The 18930-nt window shown below is 39.0% G+C and overlaps 1 protein-coding gene across 6 annotated transcripts in view; it reads right to left on the bottom strand.

Moving 5' to 3' along the window:
• The window catches only part of Khdrbs2 (KH RNA binding domain containing, signal transduction associated 2), a 522706-nt gene that overhangs the window by 79577 nt on the left and 424199 nt on the right, over positions 1 to 18930 (bottom strand). Inside the window, exon 7 of one of the 6 annotated variants that reach the window (XM_076557975.1) lies at positions 14377 to 15115. The exons of the other annotated variants lie outside the window; for them this stretch is intronic. Within the exon in view, the coding sequence (XP_076414090.1) occupies positions 15083 to 15115 (33 nt within the window). The 3' untranslated portion in view covers positions 14377 to 15082. Of the gene's footprint in view, positions 1 to 14376; positions 15116 to 18930 lie in introns of those variants that run through there. 6 annotated transcript variants of the gene reach the window in all.

Genomic DNA, 18930 nt, shown 5'->3' with positions numbered 1-18930 from the left:
ATATTATTGTTATTATTATTATTGTTGTTGTTCTAATAATAATTTGAATCTAAGGCCTCATTTTGCTAAGCAAGCACTATACCACTGAGGTACAACCCAACCTTTCTGGTTTTTTTTATTTATTTTATTTTTTACTGTGAGACAGGGTCTCACTAAGTTGCCCACACTGGCTTTGTGTTCATGGGTGTCCCAGCAGGCTTGAACTTGTGATCCCCTACCACAACTTCCTTTGAGATTACAGACCTGTGCCATAAACCTTGGCTGTAATAGTATTGTTAATTGGTCCCATACAATAAAAGATTATTTTCATTGCTACTCTATACAATGCTCTAAAACTTATTTTTTCTGATAATATAGACAACCTAATTTTCTCTAAAAATTTGAAATATGATTTAACTACCTTAATTTCATATTTAAAATACTTAAATCATCAGCCATACAACTATTCAATAATCTAGTTATAAGCATTTTCATCAATCTCCCAGAAAGCTTGTACCTATTAAGACTTCTTGCATACCTCCCTGTGCTTTCCCAATCCTATACAGAGCCTGAGTAACAGGCTTATTTATATTTGTATTTATTTGTCTTGTATAGACATTTCTTAGTGGGACCACACAGTATGTAGCCTTTTGTCCATAGCACATTTCTGACGATTGTATACCATATCCATTTGTAGTATGTAGCTTTTCATTGTCAAATAATATCTCATTGTGTAAATATCTGTATTGCATTTTGTTTTTTCATCCATCAGGTAGTGAGTGCTTGGATTCTTCCTGCTTCTTGATTTTGTAAATGATGCTGCATTTGGTAAGAGGACAACAATTTTTGAGTGGATGTTTTCATCTATTTTAGGTGTATTTTAAGGGACAGAATTGCAAAATAATATGACTACTCCATTTTGAACATTTTTTGAAGCAATGCATTAGGGTTCTCATATTTTTCACATAAACATATTTTGACAGGTATTAGAAAAAAATCACTTTTTAATTATTTTTATAGGCTGAATACAATTGTGCCTTTAAATTTATTCAATGTGACAATATCTGATTTTTATTGCATATTTTGAGGGATTGATGACATAGGGAGGTTTAAATATACCATATCATTGTTTCTTTGGGAGATGGTTAAGACAGGATTTTGGTATAAAGCTCAGACTCACTTTGAACTGTGTGAGACCAGAGCTGCATGGGACATGATCCTCCTGCCTCAGCCTTCCAAGTGCTGGAATAATATGCATAACCACTATTCCTAACTCATCATTTGATTTAGATGTCTAATTTTTTGTTTGTTTCATCTCTTTCTCTCAGTTCATTTTTAGTTATTTTTATTTATATTTTATTATATTTATATTTCATCTTCTTTATCATCTTATTAGCTATGATTTTGTTTCCTTCCATTGGTATTGTCTTTATATTTTATGTGTCTAGGTTATCACAGTCTGTGTTCTGTGGTGTTATAGTATTACAGTCAGAATCTGGGAGTCATGTTACAGTTTGCCTCCATACACTTCTTCACGGGCTGCAAGTGTATTGTGAGAATGTTTACTTTCTTCTCTCTTACACCCTGAAATATCACTATTACTTTTGCCAAAACAATCAATTATCATAAAATGATAGTCATCCCTTTGTATCTCTAAAAGTCTTGTGGTAATAATTTATTTGTGCTCTAACAAATAAAGCTTGCCTGGGGATCAAAGGAAAAAGCTAGCCCCTATATTAAACATGGGGGTGAGGCAGTGGTAGCACATGCCTTTAATCCTAGCATTCAGGAGGCAGAGATTCATCCAGATCTCTGTGAGTTCAAGGCCACACTGGGAACAGAGCCAGGTACGGTATCTCAAGCCTTTAATCCCAGCACTAGTTAATCATAGAGGTTTGGAGGTTTGTACAGACAGACAGGAAGTGATAGAGCTGGGCAGAAAAAGGAAGTGATGTAGCTGAGCAGAGTGGAAGTAAGATGGCAGGGCACAGAAAGGTATATAAGACATGAGTATACAGGAAGTAGCTCTCTTGGGCTGAAGAATTCCTAGTGATAAGAACTTGTGGCTGGCTTGTTCTATTCCTCTGGTCTTTCAGCTTTCACCCCAATATTTGGCTCTAGGATTTTATTAATGAGACCATTTAGCAATTCATGTTCAAAGTTAGTTCCAGAACTGTGTATGCAGATGCTCAAGATTCATGTGTTTAATGGCATAGCATTTGCATATATTCTATACAACCCTTCAATTTAAATCATCTCTAAATTAACATATTTTATGTAACTACGTGTATTGTTTAGGGAATGGCTAGAAAAATGGCATGTGCGGTACTGATAGAACTCTTTCTGTGTGTTTTAACCTGTATTTGAGTATACAGATGTGGACTTCTTGGCTGTGGAGAGCTCCCTACGCAGATTTCCTTCCCAGTACTGCTTCCTCCTTTGTGCGGGCCCACGTTCTCATCTGGCAGACTGTGTTCCTCCTGCTTAATGAACTGTTGAAAATGTTTTTTTGTAGTTTCAGTCTGTTGCTGATGAATTATTTTAGCTTTTGATTGTCTGAATAAATGCTTGTTTCATCTTCATTTCTGAAAGACGTTTTTAAAGTTTCAGACCTTCAAGCTGCTGCTGCTCGCTCTCTCTCTCTTTCTCTCAGGTTTCTTTGAAAACTTTTGAAATTGCTCCATTACCGTTGCACACATCATTTGTTAGAGAAGTCTTTATAGGCGTTATCCATTTCTTTGTAACCTTGCACAAATGCACCCTTATTTCTGACTATGTAGGAGATTTTCTATTTATTGGCAGTTGGATCCATTTAGTTCTGATGGTTTTCTTCTTGCATCTGGTGCTGAGGCTGCACTGAGCCTCTTGACACTAGTCTAAAGGGTTTTCATGACAACTGAAAATGTCCAGGCATCATCCTTTATAAATATTTTCTGTCTCTTTGTCTCCTCATCTATACTTTTTTCTTGAAATTGTGAAACAATTCTCTTGTCTTCTGATAATTTTTCTGGCTATGCTTTATGGGGAAACAGTCTCCACCATCCTGTTTTTTAATACACAGAAAACTCATGTTTCCTTCTATGATACCTCACCCTCTACTAAGTCAATTTAGCTTACACAGTCAAGTTTTCATCTCTAGTCTAGAAATTTGATCATTGCCTTATTTTTAATTTTACATTTTTGTTGTTTAAATTTTTGATGCAGTATATTTTGATCATACTCTTTCTCCTCTCCCATGTCCTCCCAGGTCTGTCTTACCTCCTAACCTAACCGATATGAAAGAGAGTTCTTGCTCTCTCTCAGAAACCCTGAACCCTACCAGACCAAAACATAACAAAACAAAAAGCAAAGGCCCCAGACACCAGACCACACCCACAACACCGACGAAAGCATAAATGCAGTACATTTTGGGTGGCCAACTAGTCCAGAGTGTGGGCCCTGGGGTGTGGTTGATAAACCCAGCGTCATTCCACTGGAGATAACTAATTTTTATGTCTCCCAGGAGGTACCAATTGAGAGCAGCTTCTTGGTTTGGAGTGGGACTCTGTTCCCTTCTCTGTGCTGTCATTGGTTTGACGTGAACTGGTGCTATCCCAGTCTGTGAGGTCCTGTGTGCGTCAGCCCTATTGTATCTGGAAGATGTTCTTTCCAAGCAGTTGACTACTACCTCTGGCTCTTAAAATTTTTCCAACCCCCTTTCTGCATAGATCCCTGAGCCTTGAGGGGAGCAGCTAGAAAAAGGTATCCCATTTAAGGCTGAGAGCTTCATCGTCTCTGTCTCCGCATTGTCCAATTGTGGATTTTTTCTGTTAATTACCATCTATTTCAAGAAATTTCTCTGATGAGGGCTGAGTGACACATGGCTGTAGCAACATGTCATTAGGAATCATTTTATTGAGATGTTCGTTTCACAGACTAACAGCATTTGATTTTCCCCTAGGGCCCATCCATAACCTATCTAGTGTCAGGTTCTTGGCCTCACTAACAGTGTCAGGTGTGGGTTCCACCTCATGGAGTAGGCTTAATCCAATAATATGTTGCTTACTTCCACAACATCTATGTTTCTACTGCACTAATATATCTTGCAGGCCAGTTGCTCTTGTAGGTTGCAGGGTTCATAGCTGGGTGAGATTGATGTTTTGGATTGTGTCTGGTGGCTTGTATAGTACTTTCTAATACCACGAACACTACTAATCAGTAGAGAAGAAGTTTCTAGTTGGGCACTGGCTCAATTTCCTCATATTCAATGACAAGAAAGTGGTGTTTTCAGCAACAGGAGCTACTGTCAGGTTATAGAGGGTAACCAAAAGCCTTGTCAATAGCCTATATTGTGTGTGGGAGTTTATGGGATCCCTCTGGCTCACTGCTCAACAAGATGTAACCCATTCCTGGTACTGGAGATTTTACTTGGTAGTATATGTCTAATTGAATTGTCTCCTCATGATATAGCCACTCTATTTAAAGTCCTTTATTTTATATTTTAGGAAGCCTCTGGAATAGTAAGTTTCTATAAGGCCTTTAGAGTTAGAGTCATCCCTCTCCTCTCTCCTCTTACTCACCCTCCCATTCCCCTGCACATCTAATCCTCCTATTCTAGTTTCCTCTGTACACCTTTGTGATACTGCATTCTATTTCCCCTTTCTTGGAAGAGCCCCTCATTCCCATGTGTCCCTTAGGAGATACCTTACCTCTGTGGGTATCCTAGATGAAACACATCTACATAAAGTTTAAAAGCTAGCGTCCATATTTAAGATGCAATATTTACCTTCCTGAGTCTGGGTTACTTGACAGAGTGATTGGTTCTAGCTTCATCTATTTACCTGCAAATTCCATAGTTTTGCTTTTCTTAACAGCTGGACAATACTCCATTGTATAAATGTACTACCTTTTCATTGTCTGTTCATCAGGTGATGGACTTTGTTCTTTACAATTTCTGACTATCGTGAGTGCGGCAACAGTGAACATGGGTGATAAAATATCTCTGTATTAAGATAGAGAGCCCTTCATGTATACACCTAAGAATGGCAGAGCTGGGGCTTGTGGTAGATCTGCTTTCTTCTCTTTGAGGGACCTCCACACTGATTTCCCATAGGGTCTGTGCCAGTCTGCATTCCCACCAGCAAGGAGTAAGTGCTCCTCTTTCCCTGCACCCTTGCCAGAATCTGATGCCATTTGTTTTATTAATCTTGGCTATTCTGACTGGGGTATGATGAAATCTCAAATTAGTTGTAATTTATATTTCCTTGATGTATCTCTGTGCAACATTCTGAATGACTTGATAAAGCTATGACAATTTTTTTAGTGTCTTTGTTTACTTATCCAACACAATGTTAATTCTGGGTCAAGTCTGATCAGTCAGTTCATCTCTTTATTGCATGTCAGGCTTTCATAGTTATTTTGCATATCTGGCATTTTTGATTGATTTATTCCAAATGAGTTTTATGTGTTGGTGGCTTGATAAATTCTGCTTTCATATAAATATTCAAGGCTTTTCTCTGGGATTTTGCCTAATTATATAGCGATATGTTTCTTTCTAGTCTTGCACCTAATATTCTGTAGGTGGAGGCAGAGTAATATTCAGTTTAATCCTCATTATTTCCTGTGGCTTAGTAAGTCCTTCATGTGTTCTGCTTAATGTATCGTTTTAAGTGACTTTTTCAAGTACAGCTGAGAGAGGACATTCACAGGCCTGTGTGAAAACTGGGCACTGATGTCTCCGATGGCTTAAATAGCATGTATCCTGAGACTTGGTTATTTATTCATACATGCACGCCTATGATACCTTGTAGATTTCTGGAGTTCTCTCTGTGCCTCTCTCTCCTGCCTAGTACTCTAAGGACCTCCATCTGCACTAGTCTTCCTAGACGGGGCTATATATTTTCAATTCAAGATTTCTCCAGCTACCTGTGTTTCTTTCTCTGTGTCATGACATGAGAACTCCCTTGGGGCCACAGAATAGTTAAAATGCTCTTCTTGCCTGTTCCTTCTCTCCCAGAGATCATTCTACTTCACTGACAGATTGGCAGCATTGCATACTATTCCACATGGTTTGTGTGCTTTGGTTGTTTTGGGTAGGTGAAAGGGCATGTTATGTTCATGTTTATTGCATTTGGCCAGAAGCATGAGTTACTTTTTTTTTCTGGGTGGAATGACATTGGAACTCTTTCTCCTTTATCAAATATGAGTACTTGATGGATAACTTTTTTTGTATGTTTTATTCTTAAAATCTTCTACACATAGCTCCTATACTGTGTGTGTATATTATACATTCACTATTTGCTAATTTGGGGGAAATAAGGGGGAAAAATCAATGTTTGGAGTTCTTCTGTTTTGTAATGTGAAAAGTCATACTTCTTAACACCATCTAAGTTTGTATTTATATAAAACAACATACACATGTTGCTTGAGAGTGCCTGATGTGGGTGGTGGTGGCTTTAATCCTAGCACTCAGGAGGCAGAGGCAGGAGGATCTTTGTGAGTTTGAGGCCAGCTTGGGCTACAGAGCCAGATCCAGGAAAGGCACAAAGCTACACAGAGAAACCCTGTTTCGAAAAAAAAAAAAAAAAGTATTTCCAAATAAGGTTGCTTCTGAGGTTCCCAGTAGATAGGATTTGCTTGGATACTATTCCTTGGATCCTGTCATCCACCAGTGTTTGCTACAGAGAGTGCCTGATGTTTTTTCAGAAGATCCCAGTTTGGTTGCCAGTCCCTGAGTCAGTCAGCTCACAACCACCTGTAACGCCATTTCCAGGAGGTCAGACATCCTCTTTTGGCCTCTGTGAGCACCCTTACACACAGGGCATATACACACAGATGCATGTACTAATAAAACGGAAAATTATTTTGTAATGCAGTTTTGTGACAACGACTATATGTGGCTTAAAATAAAAACATTTTAAAACTAACCCCACTTCATAGTTTATAAAAGAAAATCCAGCATTCCAGTTAGTTTATATGCTTCTTAACTCTTCCCTCCTAACATTAGGACACTATGTCCATTCCCTTGGTATCACAGGCTTCTAACCATATACATGAAAAGTTTAAACATTAACTCCTAACTTTCTTACATTTAGTAATTTAAAAACCATGAAAATATTAAAATCAATTTGCCACTTGTAATTCTTTTTTAAGCATGCGCACACACACACACACACACACACACACACACACACACACATACACATTCATATTTCAGTGCTTTAATTTGCCTATTAGATTCTGATATCCTGAAAGTAAACCAAATCCATTTTAAAATGTAGCCATGGTCACCAAGCCACTTGTTCCCAGTAGGTAACTTATTCCTTAGAATTTATCAAAACATGAAATTATTGCAAAAAATATATGGAGATGTTTCATTTCCTCTATTAGCACGATTGAGCCCTGAGTTTGCATTTAGGCCGTTTGGTGTAATAACAGGCCTCCCTATGGTGGGATTTTGCTAATCCAAATAAATTAGTGAACACTAGCAGCTAAAGGAACTTGAATGTATGCAATGGGTTGTTTCAGCTGTAATTAACTTTTTCTTTCCATCTAGAATATGCTATCTTCTAAGTCCTGAAAACCTTTTTTCTTCAAACTTCTGAGCATCTGGGCAAGCTGTACAGGCAAACTCATCTTCCTAGTAGAGAATTCACACTGTCTGTGCCTGTTTACCTAGACACAAGTAACCTCAAAAAGTAACATGTGCTTAAATTGTTTTTTTTCCTAATGTTAAAAACCTATCTAGGCCGGGCGTTGGTGGCGCACGCCTTTAATCCCAGCACTCGGGAGGCAGAGCCAGGCGGATCTCTGTGAGTTCGAGGCCAGCCTGGGCTACCAAGTGAGCTCCAGGAAAGGCGCAAAGCTACACAGAGAAACCCTGTCTCGAAAAACCAAAAAAAAAAAAAAAAAACCTATCTAAACAGTCCAGCAATTTTAAATGACTGTTATTTTTAATTTGGTGATTTAATTATATATCATCATAGTTTTAAGACAATATAGGTGAGCTAATTCAATAAATGTGTATTTGTTTTTCTAAAAAGAATCTGTACTATTCCCTTACAGAAAGATTGTATACAACTATGGGCACAAAATATCAAGTCTCCAAGTTTCTCCATCTCTTTAGATCAAGCAGAGGCCCAGAGAGGGGTTTCCATGTGGAAGTAATATCTTGACCAATGTGGCACAGAGAGGCCTTTGATGTAACACTGGGGGGGGAGGTACAGACATATTTAAATAATAGAAAAGATACTTTCACACCGCAAGTCAAAAGAGCACAAAGTTCCTTTGAGTGAACTTGCAACCATGTTGCTTTCATGGTGTCTATGTAAGTAGCCTCCCCGAATAGGAATGAGAGAATTCTCCAGCTCCTGCCAAGCCTTGCCAGTCCCAGAGCCCACTTATAAAATAAACATACCGACTTTTATATTATTTAAACTTGGCCATTAGCTCAGGCCTACCATTGTCTATCCCTTACTTTTATACTAAGCCCATTTCTGTTACTCTATATGTCACCACGTGTTCCGTGGCTTTACCTGTTGCCTCTACATGATGTTCCCTGAATGGCAGCTAGTGTCTTCTTTTTCTCTGCCTTCCTCTCCTTTTCCTCTCTCCTCTCTGCTCGTCCTGCCTATACTTCCTGCCTGGCTACTGGCCAATCAGTGTTTTATTTATACAGAGTGATATCCACAGCACTACAGAGACACTTGGGCCCATATCTTTGAGTATCAGACTATTGGCAGAATGGACACAAAGACATTAAGAATTTTCCCAGGACTCTCTTGCTAGCGAAAGAAAAGGTTGAAGCCTTAAGGATAGCCTGAACAGAATCCAGTGTCCCAGAAGAAACTTACTGTTCAGTACTCGTGAGATGGCCTTCCAGGAAAGACTTGGAGGTGGTTGGCTTGGAGAGAGGGCAGACACAGATCACTCAGTTATGGCTATTTCCCAGCTTCCATTTAAATTTCACCCTCATGACGTTAGCATCTTAAAGGATCTCTGCATCTCGTTGTCCATCTTTCCAATGTGGCCACATTGACAATCTTTTCCTTTTCACTGTTATTAGCTTATGGAGGACCTATGGTTGAACCTGGCTAGTTGGGGCACAGGCTGTGACCCCAAGTCTGGTAACATTTTCTGCTACACTTTAGAGGGGACTGTTTTGTGTGCTTAGGGAACAGCTATTTCCACTGTCTTTTAGGTGAAGCTTTAATGCTTGGTCGATGCAGGTACAATATAAGTCTGGATGTGGAATACAGAAGGGCATTGCCAGTTGCAGGGCCTGGCCTAGGTAATTAATCAAGGCAGTTGAACCTGAAGGTTGCTGGCACCTTTGACTGTTACACATTTTAGAAAACATTTACACATCTGTAACACGAATCTTAAAAGGTTTTATTAATAAAAACAAACAGAGAGCCAGGTATTGGGGTGAATGCTGAAAGATCAGAGAAGCAGAACAAGCCACAGCTAACTTCACCTTGCCAACTTCTCAGTCAGTCCTGTTTCCTCAAATTGGAAGCCTCTGAGTCCTCACCCAAATGTGTCTCAGCTGAACTGCTGCTAAAAAGCCTGGAAGTTTAAAAGCCTCCAGTACCTGTTCCTCATGCCTTATATACCTTACTGCTTTCTGTCATCACTTCCTGGGATTAAAGGCATGTGCTTAGCAATTCCTGTAAACCTCTATTTGGTTTTATGTCAGGAACACAGTATTTGCTTAGTTTCTGTTGTAATGAGGCTCTGGTGATATCGGCTTATACAATTCTAATGGTTCATTTTAATCTAGGAGATCTTTACAAAGCAGCTAATATGTTCTTGCATATTTAGAAAATAGAATTGAACGCTATTTGTACTAAGGTATTTGGTACCATTTGTCTAGAGACTAACACTATAAATGTCAAATGGAGATCGCTTAGCTCAGGTTCATTACATTTACTGATGGAAACTCTATGAAATATGTACTTGTGTACTAAATGGAACTGTCATTACTATTTGATGCTGTGAGATTTGTGGAATTTGAAACTAGATTAATGAGTACTTCAGTTTTGACTTTAACACTTTCCTATTTTGTAAAATGTAGCTACTAATGCATACAATCTAAATATGGACGCCATGATTTCAGGAAATCGTACATAGTTTTTCTAAGAGTTATTGGTTCCAGTGGGAATTATGAACATTTTATAGATTATCTTTTTGGCAATAGAGTATGGACTGGAGAAAGCTACATTGAGAGTAATGTAAGGAAGCTAGTTTGCCAGAGAATGCTGGAATTCTCTCCTTCCTGGGTGCATGGAGTGTGGGGGAACCTGGGAAATACAGACCGGAGAGGCAGGGCACAGGAAAGAGCCATGCACTGCTTGCCAGATACTTGTTGGGCTCTTCCCAGCTCACTCGATTACTTTAGTTCTTGGGAGAGTTCTTGCTTTCTATTTCAAATTTCCAAACAACTTTGAAGGTTATGTTGTGTGTACATGCATGTGCGTGCGTGCGTGCGTGCGCGCACGCGCATAGAGCAGAGGGTGGCAGATCCTCTGGAACTGGCACTACAGGTGATTGTGAGCCATTTGATTTGAGTGCTGGGAACTGAATTTCAAACTTTGTAAGCAGCAAGTACTCTTACCAGCAAGCCATTTCTCCAGCCCCTCTTTTTTTGGTCTCACTGTATAGCATGGGTTGGCCTAGAACTTTCTATTTAGGCAGGCTGGCCTTGAAATCACAGAAATCTGCCCGCTACCGCATCTCCCCAGTGCTGGAATTAAAGGTATGCACTGCCAATACTCAGCTGTATTTCTGTTTGTATGGGTTCCTGGTATAATTTTTTACCCTGAGATACAAAAGCCTGGGATGGAGTACTCTTTGAACTGGCATTCCTAAATACATTTCCTTTTATATGTCAGGCTTTCTTACTTTTTCCCCTCCATGATTAACTAAGAAGCATGGCTTTTTGTCTATCTCCCCTGCTGGGGGATGCAGGGATTTTCAGTTTTGGACTGTTGTTTTTCTTTCAAACTCTAACAGATGTGTGTTTGAGCTTCTGACTGCATTTTTAATTTTTTCTACTAGGGAGGCTAAGAGCCCCCAAAAGGAACCTTCCTTTTCCCTAGTAGTGCTAATGTCCATGTAAGTTTAGATATTATACAAGTAGTAGAGATATTAAAGACCATGTTTTTCATGTGGTCTAATGTTCCTCTGTTTATACATGATATTTAAAATAGTTTAAGCTGGTAAAAGGATAATTTTCACTATCTAAATGTTTTCTCTTTCATTCATTCTTTTATTCATTCATTCAATCATTCATTCATTCACTCATTCTTGAGATGGTTTCTCAAAGCCCTGGGCTCAAATCATCCTTCTACCTTAGCTTCTTGAGTGGCTGAGACGATAGGGTGTTTCCTGCTCACTCATTGAGGTTCAGAGATGCCAGTGGCCATCCTAGGTGAAATCCAGGATATATATATATATATATATATATATATATATATATATATATATATATATATATATATAAAATGTTATATTAATATATATATTAATGTAGAAGAATAAAAGAAATTGGTTAATCAACTCAGAGATTCAGCTGTGGGAGGGGGAAAAAGACATATATTCATTGTCAGCTTTTTGTTTCAGAAAGAGATTTGTTGGCTTGTATACCCCAGACAAAACAAGGCTGGCTCTTAGTCAGCAACACCATATTAGCAACATCATGCCATAAAGAAGAAAGCCAATGCCACAAGCTCAGAACAATTGGCACACAAAATCTCTCAATAAGGAAGCGATGAAGGCTATATCTCAGAACTGAAGGTCCTGTTCAAATGTTATATGCTTATCTCTTTTCTTAAAGTCCTCATCTTCAAACCATCAGGCCCTCAGTAAGGAGGGGGACAGAGGCAGATGGAGGAGGGAGGAGGCCATTTCCAGGCATGCCCTCTCCTCCTATTCTCCCACTCCATGCTCCCTTATGCTCTTTTTCTCTCTACTCTGCCCTGCATCGTGAACTGGTCTTTCTAATACATATTAGTGTAAGCTCTTCCCGAGAACAATTCTGCCATTGTCTGTGACATCACTAGAACAAGAGAAAGCCTAAAACCCAAGGTGGAAAAAAGCAAATCAAAGGGACCTCTAAGAATTGGAGGGAGGAAAAGTTATTGAAACTCTACACAGCAGGTATTGGTGTTCTGTTTTGTTCTCTAGTGCATCCTGCTGCCTCTGGCACTTGGAAAGGGCTCTATAAATATCACAGAATACTTGAATAAATGGCTCAACAAATGTTTAACACATTTTGTGATACTGGGCAAGTGTTCTGCCATTGGCCTATATAAAAACACCTTTATATTAGCTTCTGTGTATTAATATCTTGATTTCTAATTCTGTTGTATGTTGAGCTTTTATACTGTGGGGGAAGTATATGCAGTATAGATTTTACTGTGAAGAATTTGAAATATTGCTCTTCAGTATAGATGGGGTAGGAGTAAAATGGAATTCCAAAATTCCCAGCAGAAGTTGTGTTGACTGCCAGAAAACATGAATTTCCAACCAAGTGAAAACCAAGGCTGGGGTGCAGAACAATGATGGAACACATGTACCCGGAACACTTGCCCTGTATGCATGAGGTCCTTGAGTGACAGCCAGTACGGCAAAGAAGACAAACATTATCCAATAATCTCAAGAAATAGAAGAAACAAATGTAAGTACATGAAAAAGAAGACAGCCAAAATCACCATTAGGAGGAAAAATAAAGGATTAATAGAATCCCCCTTCCAGAACTGAAAATAGACCTAGTTTCTGTGGTCCATAATTCAAAGGTATATGATGTCTTGCCATTAAAGACATGTAGTGTCAGAGTCAAACCAGTGTGAGTGTTACAGTTTCTTCAGACTATGAGGAATGAAGATCAGTTTATATTCACATGACAAAAAAAAATATTTTATGATTGTCCTTTGAAGAGAATGATACATCATGAATTTTGGTTCACAGGTTAGATAAAAAACTGCTTTGTGGAGCCCATTCCCTATGGTGAGATACCTTGCTCAGCCTTGATGCAGGGGGGAGGGGCTTGGTCCTGCCTCAAGGTAAAATGCCAGGCTTTGCTGACTCCCCATGGGAGATGGGAGGCCTTATCCTCTCTAAGGAGTGAGTGGGGGAGGGGTGGGGAGGAAGTGGTAGGGATCTGGAGGAAGGGAGGGAGGAGGAACTGTGGTGGTATATAAAATAAAAAAAAATAAATAAAAAATAAACAACATTTTTATTGATTCACATTTCTGCCTCACATTTTAAGTATGCCTTACTGTATTAAAAAACAAAACCAAAAATCTACATTAAGTTTTTAAAAGTCTAAATTAAATGAAATAGTCATTAGATGTAATAACTTGCAAAAGTAATTTATTAGTTGTCACCAGACAAGTGAATATGAGTGAACTCAGTAGTTTTAAGATCTGACTAAACCACCGGAGAATTTAGAAGGAGCATGCATTCATTTTAGTTCAAAGCAAGCACCATGCTTATGTAACTGAAAAGATAATAATGCTGAACCCCTTGAACTTTTCACTTGTCTTCAGTATCTTTGGTTCATTTTATTGATAATGAGGATAAATGATCATGCAAGTAACATGTTTTTAAAACCCATTTTCAAAGTTTCATATATTTTAATTTAGTCTGATAGCAACTGAGGTCATACACAAACATTTATGATTAGAACATTTTCACTTTAATCAAATATAAAACTTGAGTGTTTTATTTACTTTTATCTTTTAAAGGAATAAACTATTATGTGTGGGATGTTCATGGGCATATGCCATGATGTACTTGTGGCTTGCTAAAGTTTTTATTCCACCATGAGAGACCTGGCGGTCAAATTCAGGTCAGTGGCTTGGCATTCATTAACTTACTGCCCCCAGTGTTTTGTTTTCAGAAGAAAGTCTAAATTAAAGAGGACAAAGGAAGGAAAGAAGCAGTTCTGCAAATAAACATGGAAACAGAGTGTGCCGGTGGGCCCTGGGAAAACACATGAGAATTCTATTTTTCACCTAGTGGAGAACAAAGCAGAATTTAAGAGGGACAAGACAATGGAAGACTCATGAGAGATACATGTATGGTGTAAAATTGCCTATGTTTTCTGGTAATGGGAACTTCAAAGGAAACATCTGCCTGTCATAATGATGATACATGTTCCAGGTTCTAGTACTCTTATTGGTACAATATAAACATCCCATAAATTTTATTTTATAACAGTTTAAAAATGTTTTCCTGTAGTTTGTCTCTGAAATAAGAGCAACTAGCAAAATACATTAACAGTAGCTTCAAGAATCACACTTACGAGGATTTAACCTAACTCCAGAGATTCTAAGTGTGTGTGTGTGTGTGTGTGTGTGTGTGTGTGTGTGTGTGTGTGTGTGTGATTCTAAGGCATTTGAACTGGGGAGACCTTACCTGCTGTACTCATTTGTGTAAGATTGTACACATTCTTGACATCATGCCCTCACTATAACTCACCAATATGCATACTTCTCTAAATTATTATCGAGGACTAGGGGGGTCCAGCCCCTTGATAGTCCCCTCCCAGGGTCTGGAAAGAATCTACAAGCAGCAGATAATTTAATCTTTGATAAAAAGAAATGAATCTATGTATACAAAACTCCTTAGTCCATACACTTTATTATTCTGAGTCAGTTCTCTCTCTACACAGCTTCTGTTCTGCTCTTATGCCTAGCTCTTTTCTTGCCTGATTTGTCTCTACCTTCATCTGCTGTCCCCTCTAAGTTCTATCTTAATTCTCTCATCTTAGTTCTGCCCCATCTAGGTTCTCATCCATCTAGTTCCTTCCCTTCTTAGCTCCTCTCCCATCTTGTTCTTCCCCATCTGGCTCTACTTCATCTTCCATATTGTTTCTCTAGTACTCTCTTTTAGCTCTTCAGTCTAGTTCTTCCCATCTAGTCCGTTCTTCTCCAGTTCTTACCCATATAGTTCTTCTGTTCTCTTTTCTCCTCTCTCTCCTCCTCTCTGTCTCCTTATTCTCTCCATTCTAAGTCTCTCAGGAATTCAGTTATAAACCCAAGCAATAGCAATCCTCTCACAGAGCAAGGTCACCAGGCTTGAATTCTTATGGCGTCATAAAGGCAGGTAAGAATTTTCCTCAGGCAGTGACCACCAGGCTTTCTTTTACAACCTAGAAGGGGAATGGCAAAGGAGGAGATCAATAGAGAGCTAATGATTGGTTATTATATCAAGAAGGGAATTTATATGCTCAACCTACATTCCTAGAAGTAGTTAGGTAAAAAAAATTAGGAGTCTGTTAGTAAGGCTATAAGGAAGGAGGGTCTCACCTTAAATTGCACAAGAAATAAAGCTATCCGCCTGACCTAAGAGACAGGTGTTGTTTCGTTTGGCCTTGGATGCTTGATAGATATTTTAGATAAATACACTGTTAGGATTTCTTGAAGCACACATAGCATTACAAGAAAATCACTGTAGGAACCAGCTAATATGTATACAAAAGCTAAAATATCACCAAGACTTCTTAAGCCATGGCTTGACCTTTGGATAAGTCCTTGACTTTTCCAAGTAGCAGCTTTTGTGATAGTAGTTGAATTCCATTTCCTGCGGCTTTCAGCAAATTATAAGATAAGAAACTCTGAGAAAAAAGAATCCACCCAAGACCGCACACTTGCCCAAATCATAGCATAGTCTAGGATCTAACTGCAATCCAATGTAGTGTATAGTAAATGTGAAATAGAATGGGTAGTTCAAATAAAATGGTAAGTCCCAAGGGTAGACATGCCATGTGACAGCCTGACAGCAGCCGCTAAAGTCTCACTGAGTCATACATCCTCTCACAAATCCTTTATGTTAGCACGGTGTCAACTAAACACAGTTATGCCGTTTCATATGCCACATATTCCTTGGTCCACCCTCCCACTAATGTGTATTAATGGGGCCCTTTGGGTGCCAGCTCCTCAGACCCCTTCAGGGTTCAGAAAAGATGCTACAGCAAGTATAGGAAACCTAAGAATCTGAGGGCAAAGAAATCAACTCACACACATCTTCTTAGCATGTCTCTTTTTTATTCTGCCTATTCATCTAATTCTTGTCCTAACTCTAAATCCTTCCTAGTTTCTTCTCCTTCTTACCTAAAAATTCTTTTTGAAGAGACTTGAAGCAATAAAAAAAAAAACAAAAAACTACAAAAGTTACCTCTCATTGGTCAAAAGCACATTCCTAGGGTAAACAATCAGGACCTGAGCCATTTACCATGGTAACACAAGGTTTCAATGTCTCAGGACCAGAGGGAGGGGTTGCAGTGCCCAGTGTGACAAACTGTGAGACGTAGCTCTTTATCAGTACACTTGGCAAGTGAAGAACTGACATGCTTTTCTTAGGGTGCTTTATGTGGATAACCTTGGTTGGATACCTGCAACTTTGACCCGGTGAATAATTGTAAAGTTTTAAACTTATGGTCTATTTACAAAAAGCCTTTAGTCTAGTTTGAACTTACTCTGAAGTAAAGATGAGCTAATTGTGTGCAATTAGTCTGAGCAAAAGGAACAAAGCAGGCTTCTAAAGGTTTACAGTCCTCATGGAACAAGAGATCTAGCTATGAAGTATATCCCAGTATATTTTCTATACATCAATTTTATACAGCTAAATGAAAAGTCATCTTTCTGACCATCCACGGATATGTGTGCCAATAGATGGAATATATGCATGAGGTAAACACACAAGCAGTGGGAAAATGCCGGTAGCTCTTCTTAGGAAAGAAATGAAATGGCATATGGGAGAAATTATAGACAGGAGCAACTGGTCATTAACAGTGAGTAACTCCACAGTCTTGCCAGGTGGGGCTCCATATCATAGAGTCTAGTGGGTTCACCTGTTGAACACTAGTTGTCACCTGCTGTATACTCCCATGGCCTCTTGCTACCAGTAGCTCTCAATAGTTTATTGCGATATGTCATGCCCCAATGTCAACAGGAATTAGATTGTATTTCCAGTATCAGTGTTCAGTGAGTTTAAAGGCTAAGATGTTACAGAAGATGGATTAAATATTACTAAACACCAGATCCATTTGCCTTGGTTTCAACCCCTTATCAATTTGGCTCTTCTTGCTTCTGTAACTATATTTCAGTGTTTTGCCCACCAACAATCTGCTATTTACTTCCTGACTAACCCCCATTGTGTCAAACTCATCTCCACACTGACATCTCCTTTTCTTCTACCTCAGTGAAATGCACTGAAAAGTCTAAATGCTTTGAGAATAAAAAGTAGGCAGTTTATTTACTTGGCATTTGAGTATATTGGCAAGCATGTGAGTTATCCCTTCATCTTACTGTTCATTAGAGACTACTAATGGTAATAATAGATTATTCCATATTATACATTTTAATATACAATACAACATCTATCTTATGGGATTTTAATGATAATAAAAGCTCTCAACACATTTTTTATATAGACTTTCTTGTGTCTAGTTATTAACTACCTATATCAGATTTCTAACCCAGAATTCTTCTTCCATGCAGGCCTTACAAAATATGCCCACCATAGTTTCTATCCTGTGGGACAGTGTTACAGTGAAAATTGGACACTTGTATAAATGTGGTAATGTGAAAATGTGGATCAATATGGCTGGGTAGAATTCTTAACATTGGTCATGCTTGGATATAGGCCCTTTATGCTACACTACAAACATGCCAGGCAAGATGTGTCTATTGGTATAACAATCACAGATATGTTGTGTAGCACTTTCCTGCAACATATATAATTTAATCTTGGGTGGAAATTTAAAATATAGGATGTTCTAAAGTAAGGTAAAGCATTCTATCCTTCAGAGGGAAGATTATTAAAGCTCAGGAAGTAAACACGTTAATAGCTTCAGGAAGTCCCTAAAACTGAAAAGATTCAGTAGATCTTCCCTTCCTGTTGAGGGCATGGAGATTCTTGTACTCACAGAAAAGCACTAAGAGAACCAGGAATGTTATTCATACAGGGGTGTCTCCTCAATGGAAGGGGTAAGATCAATATCTGCATTCCACCCAGAAAGCTGAGAGTGCAGACTGTTAACAACTTGGTGACCTTTTTTTGTTTATGAAGGGATAGACTTCACCCTAGTACTGGGATGATCCCAGACTCTTCCCTCCCTAGACCATTCTCTACCTTACCTGTCCCTCGGGTAGATGTCACAAGTACTTTGTGATCTGCTGATCTTTATGCTACCAGTCAGAGACCTAGGTTCTAGGCCTTTTAGCTATAGAACCCACTCTTGTGGTCACACAAGGTTCTAGGCCTTTTAGCTATTGAACCCACCCATGCGAAAGAGTTTCCATGTAGTCACAAATCTTAAACTTTATTGTGTACTTGGAATTGGAGTGATTGGACTGTCTTCTCAAATTGTACTGTGTTTTAAACGTGTTGACAAAGAACTGCCTGGCATTAGAATCCCCAAATTCTGATCCAGGTCGAAGGAATCAGTCTGTACCAGGTTTTCATTTTTACCTCTTTGCAGTGTTTGCTTTCCTGGTTGACACCTGCAGGGACCCCTTCACCTCCCCAAGTGCACACCACACACACACCACACACACAGACACAGACACACACACACACACACACACACACGCACGCACGCACGCACGCACGCACGCATGCATGCATGCAGTAAGAATTTCTAAGGGATACTCTGAGACCTGCCAAGCTTCCTGGAATAGGTTCAGGCCAACTGAGCTGCCTGAATCTCCAATATGTTGAGCTGTCTTTATGTTTTGCAGTTTACTCCAGGTTTCCATTTTTTATGAGTTGTCACCTACATTGGGGTGGGCTTTTGGTGATGCCACTGTCATTTAATCATTTATGCTCCTGAAACAGTCCTTAACCCATATCCTGTAAGAAATCCCAATAAACTTACTGGTTCACTATTTTGGACTTTAGTTTATGGTAAATTCCCTGTCTGGAGTGAGTAGACCTTTGTTCATGTCTCTCAGGAATCATGTC

Source organism: Peromyscus maniculatus, chromosome 21 (assembly GCF_049852395.1).
Source record: "Peromyscus maniculatus bairdii isolate BWxNUB_F1_BW_parent chromosome 21, HU_Pman_BW_mat_3.1, whole genome shotgun sequence".
In the NCBI taxonomy this organism is placed as follows: Eukaryota; Metazoa; Chordata; class Mammalia; order Rodentia; family Cricetidae; genus Peromyscus; species Peromyscus maniculatus.
The sequence above is the reverse complement of the archived record's forward strand: the minus strand, read 5'-3'. Positions and strand labels throughout refer to the sequence as shown.